The 19,220-nt window shown below is 41.3% G+C and overlaps 1 protein-coding gene across 11 annotated transcripts in view; it reads right to left on the bottom strand.

Annotated features, from left to right (window-relative positions):
- The window catches only part of CELF4 (CUGBP Elav-like family member 4), a 722,303-nt gene that overhangs the window by 294,360 nt on the left and 408,723 nt on the right, over positions 1-19,220 (bottom strand). For all 11 annotated transcript variants that reach the window (XM_037374241.1, XM_037374246.1, XM_037374243.1 and 8 more), the window contains exon 3: positions 15,841-15,889. In XM_037374241.1, coding sequence (XP_037230138.1) covers positions 15,841-15,889 — 49 coding nt within the window. The remainder of the gene's footprint in view (positions 1-15,840; positions 15,890-19,220) is intronic.

Consider the following 19,220-nt stretch of genomic DNA (forward strand, 5'->3'; position numbering starts at 1 on the left):
GTAGCTTTACATTGCTGGTACACCAATGGGTACAGGAAGGAACTGCAGTTCCACTTTGCACTTAACTGCTCTTTTCTATGGGCAGGAACAGATGTGTGCACAATTGGCTTAAGTGTTTAAGGCATGTCTATAGAAAACAATGTCTAATTGTAGAAAGCTACAAGAACAGGAGAACAGAAGAAGAAAAAGGAAAAGAAGAAGAAAAAAACCAACCCACAGTCAGAAGCATACACATACAGGGAGAAACCCTTCTGCAAAATTTCTATGCCAGCTTCTGCAACCCTCAACCAATTCTTTTTAACACCAACTTGCCAAAATAAACTATAGTTTGCATTTTCAGTGGTTGCTTTTTTGGCTGTAATTTTCCCTACGCTCACATCTCTAAATACATTTGCAGGAGGGGAAATGAATGTGTGCGCCCTTCCTGGTAGCAAATCCACTAACTTGTCTCTGCACTTCATTAGGCTGTGAAAGGCAGACTTCACACCGTGAGAAACAGCCCAGGATAAATCAGCCCATTCACTGTCTTCATTCATCTGTTGAACATCTTTTGCATGTGTTCAGATTGTATTGTGGCGTAGATAACACTGAAAGACTCTTGAACATTGGCTTTTAATTGCTGGCTGTTACACTGTTCAGCTTTCAGAGAAGTAACATGATTCCTAAAGAAAATTCCAATATGCAAACACCACATTGATGGTAAGAGGGTGTTTAAGACTTAGGTACTTGGACTGTTCTCGAAGAAACCTTCCATGGAGGCCTTGGTCCAAAGGCCTCTGCAGTCTGAGTAGGCTTTGGACCAAATCCTAAATAGTTTCGTGGGTACACCCTGGTTTCAGACCTCATCTTTGTACCTCTGGAGAATTATGAATTTTCACAGTGGAGGCAAAATCTTACCCCCTCCAGGACCAGACTGCCCTCACTGGCTGCAGAAAGTCCTGCTGACTATGAAAGCAGTTGCTTACATGGACAAGAGACTGTTAAGAGACTGGTTCATGCATTTTACCTGTCCTATAATGTGTGGAAAAAGAACCAGACACAACCACAGAAAAAAGCACGCACTACAGCCTGTCAAGAAACCCTACCAAATCTAAGCATTTCTGACATGCTTTTGCAGTGGTAATTGACCATTTGGATTGTGGATACCCAAACTGTAATTTTTCAAGGACACCATCTGATGAATGTGAGGTTTTCCCTGGATTTCCATCTTCACTCTGAAGGCAAAATCTATGTGGTCTATGAGCTTTGCTGGCTCATGTGATTGCAGTGGGCTCAGCCAAGGGCCATGTATTCGTTTGTGATCTGCCTGGAGCTGGTAAAGAACTGATATAAGATCAGCAGATCTGTGTCCTGGACCAACATGTCTTTCTCTTTTTCAAGGGTGCAGGAGAGGACAGTCTTATCACAGTCTATTCGGCCCAAGCTTCATATCTGGTAGAGCAGCCCATGTGCTTCCCTGAAGTGCTGTGAGGTGGATTTAGTCCTGCAAGCTATTTGCTTATTTTCCTGCATTTGATGGCAGGATCTGGAAAACAGCTACTAGGAATAATGAAACTTCAGGGTCGACTGGCTTCAGGAGTTTACATTGAACATTTTGCAGGCAGGAGGACCAACTTATCAAAACAAGAGTCAGGTGAAGACTGGCACTACTAAATGACAACACTTGTGATAGCTTTTTCCCATTCTGCTAATTGAAATAGCAGCAGCAGATACATACACACCCACTAACGTAATCCTTTTTCCTGTAAGCAATGGAAAAGGTCTCATACAGCATACTGTCTTGCACACTTAATCTTCACTGCACCCTGAGCTACAGGAGGAACAGATCTCCCTTGCTCCAAAGCAGGCAGTGATGTCCCAAAGAAGGCAATAGTTATGGCCAAGGTAACCCAGGCTGTCAGAGACAGAGCAAACACTTGAATAAAAGTTCAGGCTGGACCTTTAACTTCTGGGCTGTCCTTTTCTGTTCATAACAGCAGCAAGTGACAGAAGGAGCCCAGCAACATTCACCAGCTTAATAACAATCATTACTATGCTAGGAGACTGGATGGATAATGCAGTCCCAAAGCATGGACATGAACTAATGTCATCAGCATTGGTATAAATAGGGTGTCTGCATTTAATTAATAAATAATAGGCTGCAATGCTAATCTCCTTCTGCTAACTCTTTTCTAAAGGTGCAATCTATTAATCACATGTCACTGCCAGCCTGGTCACTTCTTTTTTTAGATTCAAGACAGAAAAAAATAGCTAGAAATAAATGGATACTAAATACAGCAGGGCAATTGAATAGCACAGCTAGCATTATGATCCACTGCTGATTTCAATCCTTAGCTACAAGTTTTTCCCCCTAAGGATGGATATAATACTTTAAAGAGAGAATGAAGTCTTGCAATGTTGTTAAAGGTCAGCATGTTACTAATGTCTGTAAAACGGATGATTTTTTTCCTCTGATTATTTGCCCATGGAAATCCTGTCTCTCAACATGCAGTAAGACCCATTTCTGTGGGCGTTGGCTAAGGCAGGTGAGATGTTCTTTTTGGGATGGGGACAGCACAGCTTTCTGAAGAGCACTGGAACTCTCTCACCTGTCTGGCACATGGTAAGACTAGGAAGCTAGAAACTTAAGGAGACGAAACATTTGTGCTGGTATGGAAATGTGGTAAGAGGGAAATGAGAGCGCTGCTCATATAGAAGTCATGCAAATTTCTTCCTCTGCATCTGAATATCCACTTTCTAGGAAGCTTTCCTGTCAATGCTCTGAATGAACTTCTTAGACACAATGCAGATTTTCACCTGTTCGGCTTCAGGATTATCAACCTGCTGTGCCTTTTCTAGGGTCTCTTTAGCAAAGCCTGGGAAACTTTGCCCCAGCAAAACATAGCCGCTCGGGGTTTTGTGTGCAGGAGGTAAGGGGGAGGCATGCGTATTTAGGTCAGAAAGCAAGTTTTCATCCAAATTATTTTGGTTGGAAAATATATCCTACTGTGTCTAGTTGTTAAACATAATTGATTGCAAAAATGTGTCCTTACTAATTGAACTGATTTTCAAAATGATTAAAAGCTTTTCAGAAAGTTCATCTCCACAATTCCAACTTGTTTGATATCAAAGTTGTGCTGAAGCCTCAAAAGAGTCATTCTCCGGCTAAATTTCTTTATTCTTCAAATACAAGTGAGATGCCTCAGCACAGAACATCTGGGTGAAATTTTACAGTTTATGCGAGAGGTTAAGTGAGATCTAACAATTCCTTCTAGATCTAAAACCTATTCATTTCCTTTTAATCTAGCCAGAAACACCAGAAGAATGGCTAGTGCTCTGGTGTTTTGGCCTTTCCTCTCAAAGTCCAAACTTCAATAATAGAACATTACAGGCCCTAATAAAAACCACATTGCCTGTAATACCAGGGCAGAGTGCTGGATCACACGCTGAGATCAAGGAGAGACAGGGATAAATTCAGCTCATTGCAAACACTGGAGAATATACTTGCATCAGGATTTGAATTTCTGTTGTAAGACATGATGTTTGACCCCTGTTTTGTTCTAGGTGGTTCTGGGCCCTTTGAAGAGTTGCCTCTAAAGAGACAGCTGGTACTTAGGAACTGTTATATCCCAGTTTTCTCCTGCTCACTTGCTTCTCCCACAGTACCCAGGGACCTGCCTTGCCTGCAGCAAGTGGCGCGGTAGCATAGTGGTCTCCCTGTCAGTGTGATGTGTCTCTCCAGCATCTGCTGAATCTCAGGTTCTTTTCTACTAGCAAACTTGTCCACCAAAGACAGCTTCTTCACCTTAGCTGCGACCAAATAGCACATGGTGTGACTGTGCAGGAGGAGGGTCCTTGTCAAGAAGGTCCTAAGGTCTTGTGTATGTTACTCAGGAAGTCACTCGCTTTGTCTCAGAGGATGTGTCCCCAAAAGGAGCTTTGCTTCAAGGCCATCCTTAATGTTTCCTTTCCCCAGGTAGACCCATAACTCCACGGCCCCTGGCCTGATGAATTAGTTTCACTCCCAGTTGTGCAACCCAGAACAATGCCTTTTATTGCATCTGGGAAGACACTGCATGACAGGTGCACATCCAGACGCTGTGTCTGGTCTTCTCTTTAGAGAGTAAGCTCTTAAGGAAAAGAGGGCTTCCATCTGTTCTGTATTGTGCAATGAACCTGGTGTCATGGTTCATAACTGGTCTCCCGGGCACTGCTGCAAGATAGATAGTAAATAATTAGATTTCTGATCTAGGGAGTGGAGAGACTGCTTTGGTTTAGTCCAATCTCTAAAGTCATTAAACTCATTCTATCTTCATTCCCCCTTGCCTGAAGTTCTGGCCCATTCTCCCACATCTCTTCTTCACTAGCTGTTTTTAATAATAATAGTCGTAGTCATTGTGGGGGGAAAAAAAATATAAATCCAAGAAAGCAACTCATCCAACCTACCTTACATTGTGGCAACATAATTTCATGTTAATTGGATAGCTGCTTATAAGTGTCAGTAGTTTGTGGTTTATAATCAATGCATCTGGCAATTCATCAGTGACTCAAGAGATGGATAAAATAAAGATTTGGGAGAATTAATTACCATTCATATGGCAGCTCATGGGAGGGAAGTAGTTTACTAACTATGAATTCCTGCTTACTAGGTTTGATGCTACAAGAAAGCATCCCTCCACTAAGGCCAGTCCTAATACATTTGAGATACTTATCTCTTATTTTTAACAAATATTCTACTCCTGTTCATTGGGCAATCTGGAATTGTATTATGAAACAAACCTTTTCTAACAGGACATGTCTTGCTGTAGTTCCCACAAGCATGAACAGGCAGTGTCTCTTACAGGGATGAGTCTGAGTTGACTCCACTGTAAAAGTGTGAGGAATCAGCCCCACAAAGTTGTCTCCAACTATTTTTCAAAGGGAATATTTAGACACACAAGGCCCATTGACTTTATGTGAGATTTGAGCAGTGAAACACATTTGACACTTTTGAACATCTCTATATATCTAACCAAGTTACTTCTGTGGAACTAATGATTAGAGAACCTGAGCACCTCATAATCTTTAATGTATGTATCCTAGCAGCACCAATGCTATTTTATAGAAGGAAACTGAAATCAGAGCAAGTTGTCTGGCCAATTTTGTATGTATTAGACAGTCAAAGATAATATTAGGCATCAGTTAGAAATGGAGTAAGAATAACAACCTGACCCTGAGTAACCTCTTCAAGGTCAAGGTGAAAATCTGTGACAAGGCAAGTAGTTAAGCCTCAGTCTTCCAAGCTGCAGTCTATTGCATTGCATAGAGCTTTCTCTTCCTCTGTGCAGGATCAGGCGGCAAGACTGTCCTTAAAATTGAAAAGAAAGGAAACAGTCCCTCACTAATTGAAGCCAACTGTTTATCCTCCCTGGGGGAAAATGTTTCAGTGCAGTGCTGCCTTGAAAATTACCTCTCTACAAATGATATTACAAGGGGCCGTATTCATTTTCCATCACAGATTCCAAAACAAGCTGGTTTTAAAGATAAAAATATTTTTCTTAATTATGAAAACACATTTTAAAGTCACTGATGTTGTGCACTGCTTTTAATTTAAAACTTTTTTTTTTTTGAGTTCACTTTCTGCTATGAGAAGGGGAGTGGTATCAAACCCAAATACAAAAAAGAAAATGGAAATTGACTTTAAAGAGGAATTAAAATTGATCAGATTATCTCTATTGCTCAGTCTGATTGGGATACTACCCCTCTTATCTTCCCCTGATATTATGAAGCAAACAGTAATGGAAAAAGATGCCTTCCGTTTTTAGGACAAACCCCAGCATCTCCTAGAATCCACAGGTTTTATATAGCAATTTTTATTCATAGATCTTAACTAGGGTTTCAGAACGGTGAAGTATCATCGTTCATACAATACAGATAGAAAACTGTGGCCTGAAAAGGTGAAAGTTGCGATTCATCTTACCTCTTTTCAGGTTTCTAAAAGTGAGATACCTAAATCTGAGTTAATTGGCGCAGGTTCATTCTGGATTCACTGAAGAGAGAGAGAAGGGAAACTTCTGGGCATCATTTATCCCATCCATCTTAGGATGGGGTAGATCACAGTTTGGAAGCACCTCTCTCCCTCCACTGTCCATAGGCAAAACCTAGATGACTAACTTAGACTATACGACTAATATTTAGGTGCTAAAACTAGGCAAAGGGAATCCTGCCTGAAATAACATTGTAAGGACAGTGTTATAGAAGCCCTATTTAAAATTTCTTCTGTCACTAAGTTCAAGGCTCCTAAGACAACCAGTTTCTGGGTAAAAGCACCAGATACAGTTTACTCAGAAAGCTAAATTGTTTACACAGGGATTTTCTACTTCCCAAACTGATTTTGTGTCCGTAGTGCAGAATATATATAGCAACTGGAAAATGCTGTGTATGCCACGGAGAAAAGTTTTCTTGACCTCCAGTATCTCCTGAGTCTTGAAACTTCTTGCAAGCTGTGATACTACCATCTGGAATCTTAGCAGGCAAGGGGCAAAACCCTCCTCACTGAAATGCCTGCTCAGAGAAGACAGAGTTCAGTCTGCATTGAATCGGCAGGGCTGATCCAGTCTTATTTTAAATTGCTTAGTTATAACCCCTGTGTGCCAAGACCTGACGGTACTGACTGCAGTCCAGACATTTTCTAGCTCCTATATCATGCTAAAACTCACTTTCCAGAAAGACCCTGGATTACTCTAGTCAAAGATCTTTGCAAGCATGCAGTAAACAAGTGACAGTCACGGAGAAACGGGCACACAGCAATACGTGCTGAATGCTGGACTCAGCTGTACCCTGGCAATAATTTAGGCAGCAGTATAACTGTATAAACTGTACTAGATCTGGAAACAACAAACTTATTTATCTGGAGCCAGGGTTATAAAAGTGGTTATAAAAGATATTTGATTGACGCTGATTACAGTTGGGGTTAGATGAATAAACAAACACACATTAATTACATGGGTACATCAGATGCATGCAACTGTAAGTTGCCAGGAGGAACTGAAGTTCAGACCTAGAGTAATGATGCCAGGCACGGGAATAACTCTGGATGCCTTATAACATTTTGTGTTTTTAACTATAAAATAATGTCTCCTTTTATCCCGATTCCAAGTGACCTACAACACAACGAGTTTTCTGCCAGATGGCTCAGTTTCCTTTGTACTAATTCTTCTTCTTCATTCTTCCTTACATCACATTTTGCATCAGACCTCTTCTAAGACCTCTGCCTTCCTGGTACAGCAACCAGCAGCAATGACATTTTGACATGGGGTGAGAAACTGGATGTTTCAAATTACAGGCCTTGTCCAGGGATTGCCTGTGCATTTTTATTCAAGTATCACTGGAAAAATACAGAAGTGCCCACAATGCAGAAGTAAAGACAACACCAAACGCCTCATACCTCGCTCACTGCTGACTGTATAGAGGGATATTGGTGCATGACCGCTCTGGGAGCTGGGCTTGGACTTGGTCTGAGAACATTTCAATCCTTTGTGAATGTCAGACGAAATGCACAAGGAAGAAGCTTGGAAAATCAACAGAACATGAAATCTGTAGGGTATGAGCATCAGTCACTCTCACTTTATTCAACATCTGGCAGAAAAATTGCCTATATGTTCCCTTTCCCCCAAATGTTTCTCCAAAAGAACAGTGAAACATGTCCATTTTTTAAAGAAATGCCCCTGTAACCATAACTACAAGTATGTCAATAGAAAAATACATAATAAATGGCTCGACTTTTTTGTGAGACAGTTCATTAGAAACTTCATTTGTCTACATGGATTGCACTTATTCAGCTATATTCTAATAAAATGCACATTGCTTCCAATAAAGGGAATGCATTTACTATTGATGTGCTATAAACTACTATACAGAGAGGTGTTATTATATCCCTGTGTAATAACAAGCCAATTATAATGATCAGCAAAACCTTTACAATAAAGTCAATGCATGAGGAGTGATTATCATAATGCATTCTAACTGCTCAGTGCCATAAATGCTTTGCAATTAATTGTGGAGCATATCTATATATGCATTATTAATGCTGTATAAAAACCCATTGACAAGCAACCTTTACATTAAAAAAAGATACTAGGATTGTAATGTGTCCCTGAGTTCACCTAGGAGCCTGAGTTGTTTACAAAGGCGGAATTTTTTATAGGATTACATTTTTTATTTTCTCCACTCTCTTCCTCCCACCACCTCTCATATTCTTGAAAAACCTCCAAATAACACTGTAGCATGAGGGCCCTCGATCATCCACTGTTTGATTTTTGGTCCTATACACATCATCTTGCACAGCTACAGGCTTTCACTGGTGTCCTAACCTATGACACTGACAGCCTGACATGGAAAAATGCCAAAGGCACTTGCCGCAAGTAATGAGCAAACAAAACATATCATAACCTAAGCAGGCAGTGCAGGAAGGGTGAGAAGGAAAAGGGAATCGAAGTTACATAATTGATCAAAAGTCGTGTGGTAGCAGAGAACAGAACTGGCATCAAAACCTCAAGGCAATGAGCTTCCCAGCCTCTCCCCAGGCTCTGCTCGAGACTCTCTTTCTTGTCAGTAAGACTATTAGGTTACTGATGTTTTATGAAAAATGTGCAATATGTTGTGTATTTTTTCCCCTTTTTTCCCTTAATACTTGATTTTAAAAGGTTGTCCTTAGGACATGTGCTAGAACACAGTGTCCTGTGGATCTTTTCCAGTTCCTGTTGACAGGCATACTTCCATCGATTTCAATCATGATTGAAAGGGCAGACATGAAGAAAAGTTTGATGTCCCTTGTATTCTTTCAGCTGGTGAGTATGGAATGGAGCACATCAGGCTTCAACAATCATTGAATATAGAACACTACACATGCGGGTCTGCTGCAGCCTTTTTTCTCCCCTAGAATAAAGTTTTACCAGACAGTGGAGGGCACAAATGGGGTCATCCAGGGCCACTTTGAATTAACTGATCTATTTGCATGCTGCTACTTTCTGCGGCTTGAAAATACAGTCTTGTGAGGACAACAGTGTTAGCTGTCAGTAGGGTCACGCAATTGTGAATTTCCTCAATAAATCAGATTTTCATTTTCCATTGACTGTAATCAGCCCCACAACAAGCCACAGCTAGAAAGAGAAGATTTTCATGTGTACTAAAATGTTCTTTCTAGATGAGTTTTATCTTACCGCCAAAGGAGAAACACTATAGATTTTCACAGATATTCAGACCTGGGATTAAATCCAAGGGACAGGTTTCCTTTGAGCCTAGTGGTTTTGAGCACTGCTGTAGAAGGTTCTATCACACACAATGGGGTCTAAAGCTTGGCTCTGCTTTTTGAAGACTGTGGCTTCACCTGAACTGAGAGAAAGCAATGATGTCCAAATCTGGGTGATGTTCTTGATTCTGCCCTGGACTCCATGTGTCCCTGTTCACATGGGGACAAACCCAGGACATACAGGAGAAAAGGGGCCAGGGTGATGCTCAAGACTGTGCAGTATCTGAGGTAGCCTTTGTGATCTTAGGCCCAGCTCCCTTCCCTTGACTAGATAGAGAGGTGAATGTGTTTCGAGGCACTGACATCTCTCCCTCCCAGTACTATAGCATCTCCAATGGCCATTCCTCAGGAGCCCGCCCTATCAATGACACCAAGGTTTTCTGCTGGTTCTGACACTTCCCCAGCCTCTGAGGCAAGAAACCTGCCTCCCAGTTTGTATCAAGATCTTCTGGTTAGATTCATCATATTACTTTTTTTCCTTTGACTCATGAGCTCATCTCCTCTCCCACTGGATTTTTTAACAGAATATTAGACTATTTTTAAACAATTATTCCTTCTCTTTACCCTTCACACAAAGATACTGCAACTCTGCACCAGGGTGTTGTTTAATATCGGATATGTAATTAACAGAGAAAAGAGATTCAGGTTTGGGTGTGGAGGCATTATTATTTTTTTTTTAATTCCTTGTGCCAGAAAAGTCAGAACCCATTGATTAATCATGTCTGAGGAAAAATTTCAGGAAAAGATGTATAACACTTAGAAGGAGGTTTTGGCATGGAGATAGAAATCTTTCAAACTGTAAGGGCATATAAAAAGGAGGAGAAATGTTGTTTAAACTGTTATGGGCATTAAGGAAAAGAAAGGAGAGTTTGAGGCCCTGGGTGTGGTAAATGATTTGTCCAGAGGTCACCTCATAAAACATGAAGACAGAAGTTGTTACTGTCCAACTAGTAGTCTTAGCCTTGCAAGTGCAATGCTCACAACAAAGGTGACCCAAGCTACAAAAGATTGGGGTGAATCATACTGGGCTCATAGCAATGTTGAAGGAGTTAATGGGTATGCATTCATGGAGAAGTAAGCTTGGATCTTTTACCCTGCTGTGAGAAGGGAGAACATTATCTGTCTTCCTGAGGTGTTTGCCAGGGCCACCTGCCTGCTCCTGCTGGATGGGTGTGGGAACCATAAAAGAAAAAGAGATGAACAGTTGAAAAAGCTGTGGCAGGCCACATAAAGGTAGGTTGTGTGGATTACCATCTGGAAACAGGACATTCCTTCAGCCTGCTTTCCAGCTTCTGGGATAGGAAGTCTTTTAAAGAAGCCCACCAAAGGTACCAGATAGGGAACTGCTGGTAAAGAAGCTTCCAAGGAGATTGACGTGCCAGGCAACAGATGTGGTTCAGAGACAAGGGAGAGATGAGAATTACAAAGGGACAGCTCTGGTGCATGCATCGTCCCAGACTTCAGGACTTCTTGCACACAGCCATAGCCTAATCTCCAGCAGTGCAGGAAAGAAGATGCTGACCTCTGCCAAAATTGCCATCTCTTCATCCTTAACTCTCTACTTCAGACCTTTCCAGTCTGAAGGTCTGAGCAAGCAAATGTAATCTTTGCAAAGCACTTCCAAGGAAGAAGGAAATTGCTCCGTGTTTCATAGTTGTACCAGTGTAAAGGCAAACTAAGGTGAAAACAACCAGTCTTGCTTGATTGCAGCACCTAAACAGGCCTGGATCTGGCTGGTACCTGGATGGGAAGCTTTCTGAGAGGTTTTGGCCATCTGCAAAAGCCACAGAATTCTGATCAGTTAAATGGAAAACAGCTAAATGCCAAATAGTTACTGGGACTTTGGGCTGTTTGTCACAGATAAACCCTGCCAACAGAGAGTTGGAAATGGCCTGAATGAAATAAGAAATAGATTCAGACTTTTGTCCCAAAGGAAAATAGGGCTTAGAAATTGTGGAGAGGCCATTCTGGCCCCATCATCATTGCTAAGTTGATGGAAGGGAAAAAAAGAAACAGATCATAGTGCGTGAACAAGGCACCACTGCTTTTCTGTTTACTGTAAATGAATGCTTGGACATTTTTCTCTGAAGCTGGAGTAAATCATAACCAGGCAGATAAATTCAGAGCCTGCACATCGAGTAACAAGTAGAGAAATGATGCAAGTCAGTTGCAATATGAAGTGCAAACCTTCCAGCTGCTGCTATCACCTCCCCCAAACAGCAGACAAAAAAAACACACACTGCACATGCTTTCCCAGAACATACCCCCCAAAAAACTGGCTTGCAAGCACAAACACAGACAAAAGCTTTAGTAGATTTGTGAAGTCTTGCATGCAGAAAATCTACAATGTGATGAACTGCACACCCCTGTAAATCTCTCAACACCCTTTTTGTAGGACACTGCACCCTTTCAACTGAACCACTTTGGACTTCGCCTTTTTATTTTCTTTTGCCCAGGAACCTTCTCTATCTCTTCCATAAAATGCAGGATGACCCCAAAAACACCACAAAGTGTTTCTTGGTAGAGACGTTAACACTGGGCCTGGGTAGCACACTCTGGGCATCTTTGCATGCCTTTCTTTACGGACCTTCCTCTGTCCTTTGAGAGGAATGTGGGAGCAATGGAGCATCTAAGCATCACTAACGGAGTACAACTAGAGCAGCAGGAGAATCTTTTCCTTTTAAAAAATGTTACTCCCTGTACAACCTAGTGGGACCTTGGGGCTGTGTTTATCATAGGTTAACCCTGCCAGCTGCAGTGTGAGTTGTCTAGTAGGAGCCAGAGATATTGTGGATAAAATAAGAAACAGCTCCAAACTTTTGCCCCAAACCACAAAACAGACTTGAAATCTTTCCGTAAGTTTCCAAAACTTTAAGTCACTGATATCTAAAGACTATTTCTAGAGCTGAATATGAAACAAGAAACCAAAAACCCCCATCAACAACAACATGAAAATAATATAAAATTCTATCAGTTTAATTGAGATTTGTCATGTTCAGAATTTAATGTGGAGTTATAGCTTACATCCCTAAAACCATACTGGACTACCTAATCTATGGTGTAGTAGTTTCTTTATAGTCAACCTAAATTTTGGACAACACAAAAGCCAATGAGAGTTTTTAAAACACCCTTAATAGAGCTAGAGTTACACTCCAATTTTTCAGAATGAAATACAGAATTGTTGCCTTTTTATCACATTCTATCAATTCTATTGCTGCTGAAGTCTCTATGAAATGTCAAAGAACTCTTTACCAACCAGGTATTTGAAGCTTCATGAAGCATTTTGCAGAAGGAATATCCCTGTACAACTTTTTATATATACATGCACAAGCAGGCAAGAATGCAAAATGCAAAATTTTCCCATCGATTTAGACTGTTTCCCTAGAGAATGTACTGAGGATACATTCATTTCTAGTTCCTGTGAAATATGGGAAATGTAAATAATGCCAGTTTTTATTGAAAAGGATTGCAGGATTTGTCTTGCTCTTTGTTCAATATGGGGATTAACGAACAAAATAATAAACCCCAGAAAAACTAATAAGGGGCACTCAGCATTTCCATTTTGTTGGGTTGGGTGTAATTTGTGCCAAGCCACATTTTGAATTCGTCCCCAAACCTAGATAGTCTAATTGTCCAAATTCTCACTCACATGCACTAGATGCTAACACATCTGCTTTTGGTTCAATTGGGAATCAAGACAGGAAGGATTAAATACCAACAAAATCCAGACTCCAGAACAAGAGAAAAAAATGCTGAGCAGGATCTGGTTGCAGGGTAGAGTAAATTCTGAACTCCCACCAGCTTTGGGTTGAGGGATAACTTGCTGGAAAAGTCAAAGATTCATGTTTTAGCAAAGGGCAGGTATTTGCCCCTATATAAAACAGAATCTCACTTCCTCAAGGATACTGCTCACTATTTCCAGTAAAAGCCTTCTTGCAAACTACAGTTTCAAAGAACACTGCATTTTTTCTTTCATACATTGACCTGGCACCAAAATTCCCCATAAGCCAGAAGAGAGGTGTATTCAGAGTGTGGGCTTTGAGCAGACTGAAGACCTGTACTGTGTGTGCAGAAGAGCTGCTTCATCTTCCAAGCCCCTCTGTTCTCTCACGTCCCATACTGATACACAGACACAGTATAATAAGCTACAACTTAGGTTCCTTTGCTGTTGAAGTTGACCTTTATCTTGCAGCCCTAATGAAGCCTTTTGATGTGCTCCTAAGATACATGGCCCCCTTTTTAGCATTCTGTTTGCTGTACCTACTTTAACCAGTGGACTTGCAAAGAACCTAAGTTTTCAAACAATGCCTCCCTTGGGTGACAATTGTTCTTCTCTCCCATATTTGCCCTTGAGTCATGCTGTCCTGAAACATCACCAGCCCAGAAGCAGCTTGTGGGGAATTAGGACAACGTGCCTTTCATGCCAATGATGAGTGCACCCACTTGGCTCCTGCATTATGATCACCACTGATAGGAGCAATATGGGAGCAGAGTGGATGATAAAAGATGAAGTTTGTGTGCGTTGGGGTTATAATTAGCTAAAATACAATGGGGAAGGAACCACTGGTGTGGTGGATAATGTGAAATCAAACTGCCACCAGAGCCTTTTGCAGTTCAAACTGCATCGCCTAAAAGCAGCTGCTCTTAGCAAAAGAGTTTGAAAAGGCTTCCCAGAAAGCCAGGCATGCATTCTCTATTAGTGATTCACATTAAAAAACAACAAAAAAAAAAACCCAACAAAAAAAAACCAACCCGAACCCAGTGATTGGGAGCTACATACCCTGTAGGCGCACTAAGCAAATTGGCCAGCCTAATTATTATTTTTTTGTACATCTAATTAAATAGACAAAAGGCTCTCCCTTCACTCTCGCTGTCGGCACAAGTTCCACTGGAATGTGCATAATGTCCCCTCATTTGTCCAGGCAGCTGAGCCTTTGCCTTTTCCCCTAGGAAATCGGCACTGACAACTGCCCATGGCTTACCCACTCCTGCTCAGACACAGAGCCAGATTGTGAGGCAAGGAGGGAAAGAGGGTAAACTGACCTGGTTCTGTTAAAAACCACCAGATGATGCTGTACAATGTGACATGCCTTTGTGGCAGGTTAGAAACGTATCGTGGCCCTTGATAGCAGAAACTTGCCAACCTGGAGCCCATCAGATATTCTGCCCAGTGCTGGCCAAATTCCCTCAAATTTACTTCACAGGGACTCTGAAAGTGCAATATTTATCCCTGAGCTTTCTGGCATTTTTCCAGCACTCAGCTCTTCTCCTGCTCTGCAATTACGTGGCACCGCAGCCCTTCCTCACAGAGCCTCTGCTGACCTGCTGGTTTCACCACTCTGTAACACCAGCCCTTTAACTACAAGCTACGTACAAAGTCCTCCAATGACTTGAGTCATTGGAGAGTTTCAGCCTCACACTGATGCACTCAAAGCCTCTGGAATTCAAAGCTTTCAACTGAGAAAAGAACACAATTTCAGCACCTTTTGTCTGCGACACATTTTACTACTTTTAAGCAGTTGTTGATGGTTTCCACTAATGCCAGCCTGAAGATAGTTGTTGCATAAAGGAAGAAGAGTTTACGTATGTGGTGGGAATTAAAGAATTTTCACACATCTAAGAGCCACATCATTACTAAATGACAAAATTTACTCCCACACTCATATGATACATAAGCACTAGTGTTTCTGCTGCATGTATCAGCAAAAGCTGCTCTATTTTTTCCTGAAGGGATAGGTGGAGAGCGGAATGAAGCACCGTGTCATTATATATGCATGTATATATAAATGTACAGACACAAGAAAAGAAAAAAAGAAAAAAAGCGCAATGATAATTTATCCAGCATAACAGACTATCTCACACTTTCCCCATGGGCTTTGTGTTTGCTTTGACAAACCATATCAGTTGTGGTAAAAAACCTTCTACAGGAAACACCTTAACACTGTTGATCTACCAAACAGTCACTTGGCAAAGCCTTCCAAATCTACTGTGCAGTATGGAAAAGCAAAAGACCAGCTCCTGATTTTGGCTACACCTGTACTAATCCCGAATAACTCCCTGTGACTGAGAGAAGTCTTTTGTTTCCACAACAGGTTTATCCAGATAAGCTGATACAGGTGCAGAAAACTGCTACCTTAGAATTTCCTTTTTCCAAAAGCAGAGTTCCTTCAGGCCAAGCGAAAACAACATGGTCAGATAAACCATAATATATCTGCCTCATCCTAGTCAAATTAAACACCTCTGCAGCTCAGCCCAACACAGGTCTGGAAAACCTACATTGCCATCACTGCTGTTAAACTTTGTTAAGTCAGTGCCTGATGCTTCACTTCTTAACAAGGCAGTTATTTGTTTCCCAGGCAATTTCTGGCACCTGCCTGCCTTTTAAAATCAAATAATAATTGAATATGAGGAAAGCGAGACGAAGTAAAGGAGATTTAATAAAGAGAATCTTTGCTGCAGAGGGAATTTCTTTGGCAGTGATTACGTTACTAATTGATCAGCACATTGCCTGAGAGAAGCCAGAGACAACAATTATACTTAGCAGTGTGGTTGAAAGCAATGCAGTCAACTACCTCCTCGGCTCTCGCTGTCCGCTGGTTTCACCTGGATTGGTCTGTTCATCTGTTAGAAAGAGCGAAAAGAGACACATAATTAATGGTGGAATTAAACATTCATGCAGAGTCTTGCTTTGTTTTTTAACCATGCAACATAGTTAGCACCAGAATTTACTCCATGAGGGTGGAAAAAAACCAATTAGTAAGCAAATAAGTCACCACTGAATACAGGCTGCTTCTTAGTCTGAGGTAAATCAGTGTCACCCCATTCACCTGACAGAGGCTCTGCTGAATCACATTGGGAGAGCGGTCTGACTCATTTCACGCAGGCAATGAAATATTAAACACAGCTTTTTAACTTTCTAATAGTTTTCTCTGGAAACACTACTCTGTCAGAGCAGGAATGCTTTGTTAGAACATTGGGATCAGTGAAACTTTAATTGCAAAGATTTCTTGAGATTGGCACGATGAAAAGAAAATGGAAAAGTGAATTCCACCTTCACTGTTCACTGTTAGCTCAGTAAGATAGTCACCCATAACATAGCATGCTCCATCTCATCCTTGGGGAATGGGATTTGGATCTGATTTGTCCACATGCTGCAGGAGTGTTGGCCATCGAGTCTTTTTTTTTTTTTTTTTTTTTTTTTTTGCGGGGGGGAGAGAGTAGGATATGAGTCAAAACATCTTGCTGTTTCTTTTTCAAACATCATTTTCCTTTCTCACATCAGAACGTGAGAAACTATAAAAGCTTTGCCATTGTGCTGTGAATAGGATTTCTGCTCTCCAATTTATCCCTCTCTCCCTCAACGAAAGCACTGGGTAGCATCATTACCCCCAGAGCTGCTCGCTCCCAGGAGAGAGGGCAAAAGATGCCCACAATCATCTTCAGTGGTAGTGCCTAACATTTTGTAAGTGTCCGATGAACAGGGGTGAGGAATGTCCTCCCTGTTAATAGCTGCAGAAACAGATCGGATCAGAACCAGTTGAGATTTTCATCTGAAAGCCCTTCCCTGCCTCTTCCTCCATGTCACTTAAAGCAATTCATATACTATGCAGATGGACTATTCAATGTAACTTTCTGTGTGTGACCACCCCTGCACCCCTGAGTGGAATGAAAGTATCCCTTAGATTTGGCAACCAAAAAAAAAAAAAAAAAAAAAAAAAAAAGCAAGTGCAAACAGTCATCACAAGGAGCAGGAAGTCAGAAGGCAATGGGAATCTTCCAACACATTGCTTCCATTGCTTCCCAATAAAGTCAGACCACAATTTGGCTGATGAGTGTCACAGGTGTCTTCAGGTGATACTATCCCTCCCTTATTTGTGGATAATCAGAGTCGGGCAGCAAGGCTGTTAGTTTTCTCTTTTCTTTTTTTCCTAATTTCCCTTTTTTTTTTTTGGAAGTAGTTCATAATAATTTAGATTTATTCTAATTGCTCTGCACACATATTTAGTAATAAAAAGTTATCAAGCTGGCTGACAAGTAGGTTAAGATGATGGAGAGCCTAGCAGATCCTGCTGCACTGTTGTCTCTAGAGGAAAATGTACTTAGCCATAAACTCACTACAGTTAGACTCACACTCGGGAAGAAAAGGATCAATGGCTACAGATGCTACTGAGCAATTTCTTCTCTCCTGAATACCTGTATCATCCAACAAACTCCAGACAGTTAAAGTGCTAAAACCAACAAAGAATCTGATACTAGATAAACCTTGTATCAGTCCTTGCTTCTGCAACTGTAAAGACCTGTTGGTCATACACATATCACAAGATACTGGCAAGGCTGGAGGTGATGTGTTAGCAGCAGCAGGATGGACATCCTGCCATAGGTCTCCTGTAACCACATGTGAGCAGGTGGCTGTTACAGACAATTACAGATCTGACAACACACAGGTGAGGAGGCTAACTTATGCCATGTTACTCCAGATGTTTAAAAAGTGTAATTTTAAGCCACTCTTAAGCTTGGTGTCTGAAATTAAAAGGATGACTGATCTTCTGCCGTGCCTGTTCCTCTCCACTAATCATAGAAGTAATCTATGCAGTCAGAGCTGGGTGATATGAACCCCGTCTTGGTTCTCACTTGCAGGATAATGAGCCCAGACTACACAGTTACTGTTCTTTAACTTTCCCCAGCTGTTCAGCCCTTGCGACTGATTTGTGTTTACATCAGGTTGGTGCTGACACCATCCATGTACGCAAGTCAGATGTGAAACCTGTTAACTTTTGACAGCTGCACTCATGCTATAAATTATGGTTTCCTAATGTGGAGGCAATGGCTGATCTAACTCCAGTCATCAGAGGAGAGTGGTCAGGGGTCCCTGGTGCTCAATCCAAGACAGACAGAACCTGCATCCCAAGCAGTCAGTAAGAGAAACAGTCACAGCAGCCAGGAATTTATGGGAGGTGTGCTGCGCAGAGCCCTGGGAGGCAATGTCTGGAGCCCAAAATGGACACAGCCTTGCAACAAAGAACACTCCATAAATCCTCCAATGTAGGTACTGATACGAACCCTGCTAAAAGCCATGAAAATCCCCACTGAACTTGAGTGAACTTTGGATCCAGCCTTTAGGAAAACAAGACAGAGCTTTCCCTACTTGTTGAGTTGGGTGTGGCCGGTTATCAAAAGGCAGAAGAGATCACCATATCCCTATTAGCTAAAATGAGAGGAGACTATTGCTTGTTTGCAGGTGGTTTGTGGGTTTTGTTTTGTGGTTGGGGTTTTTTGGGTTTTTTTTTTTGTTTGTTTCTTTTTAGTTTTTTTTAGATTTTTTTAGATTGAGGCATGAGGAAAAAAAGACAATCCTCAAGAAAGGGAAAAAAGAGGGAGGGAACGATCATCCAACAGAGGAAGAAAAAAACTGGGGAAATTAATAAGTAAAAGGCTAGTGTAATTTAATGTATACTATGATTTATACACTTGACAACTTCTTTATAGACCAAAGAGAAAGTGCTGCCTGCACAGAGCCCATAATACAAATTGAGATCATCTTGACATGAAAGACACCAATTATAGGGGGAAACACTGAGAGGAAAATAATTAAGTTTCCTTTCTCTGTCTATGAAACCTTTTTTTTTTTTTTTTTTTTAATACAGACACCATGGGAGCAAGAGCTAGCACAGCAAGCAGAAAAGGGTTATGTGGGGAAATAAAAGGGCAGACAGACATACCTTCCCCAGTCTGGGGAAGTGCCTTCTTGTGGAAAAGGGAACTGAGAGGTTAAATCTCTGCTTATTTTTCAACCGGGTATTGTCATGGGTTTAATGCAAAGAAACCAAAATTTATACTTCAGATGGTAGTCTTCTGAGTAGTATTTGGGGAATACTGATATGGACAGTTTTAGTATTTGTTCTGTCTTGGTGGACCCTGAGAGTGTGATAGGAGAAAGATTTACCAGTCAGCA

The sequence above is a fragment of the Falco rusticolus genome, chromosome Z (genome assembly GCF_015220075.1).
Source record: "Falco rusticolus isolate bFalRus1 chromosome Z, bFalRus1.pri, whole genome shotgun sequence".
Classification (NCBI taxonomy): Eukaryota; Metazoa; Chordata; class Aves; order Falconiformes; family Falconidae; genus Falco; species Falco rusticolus.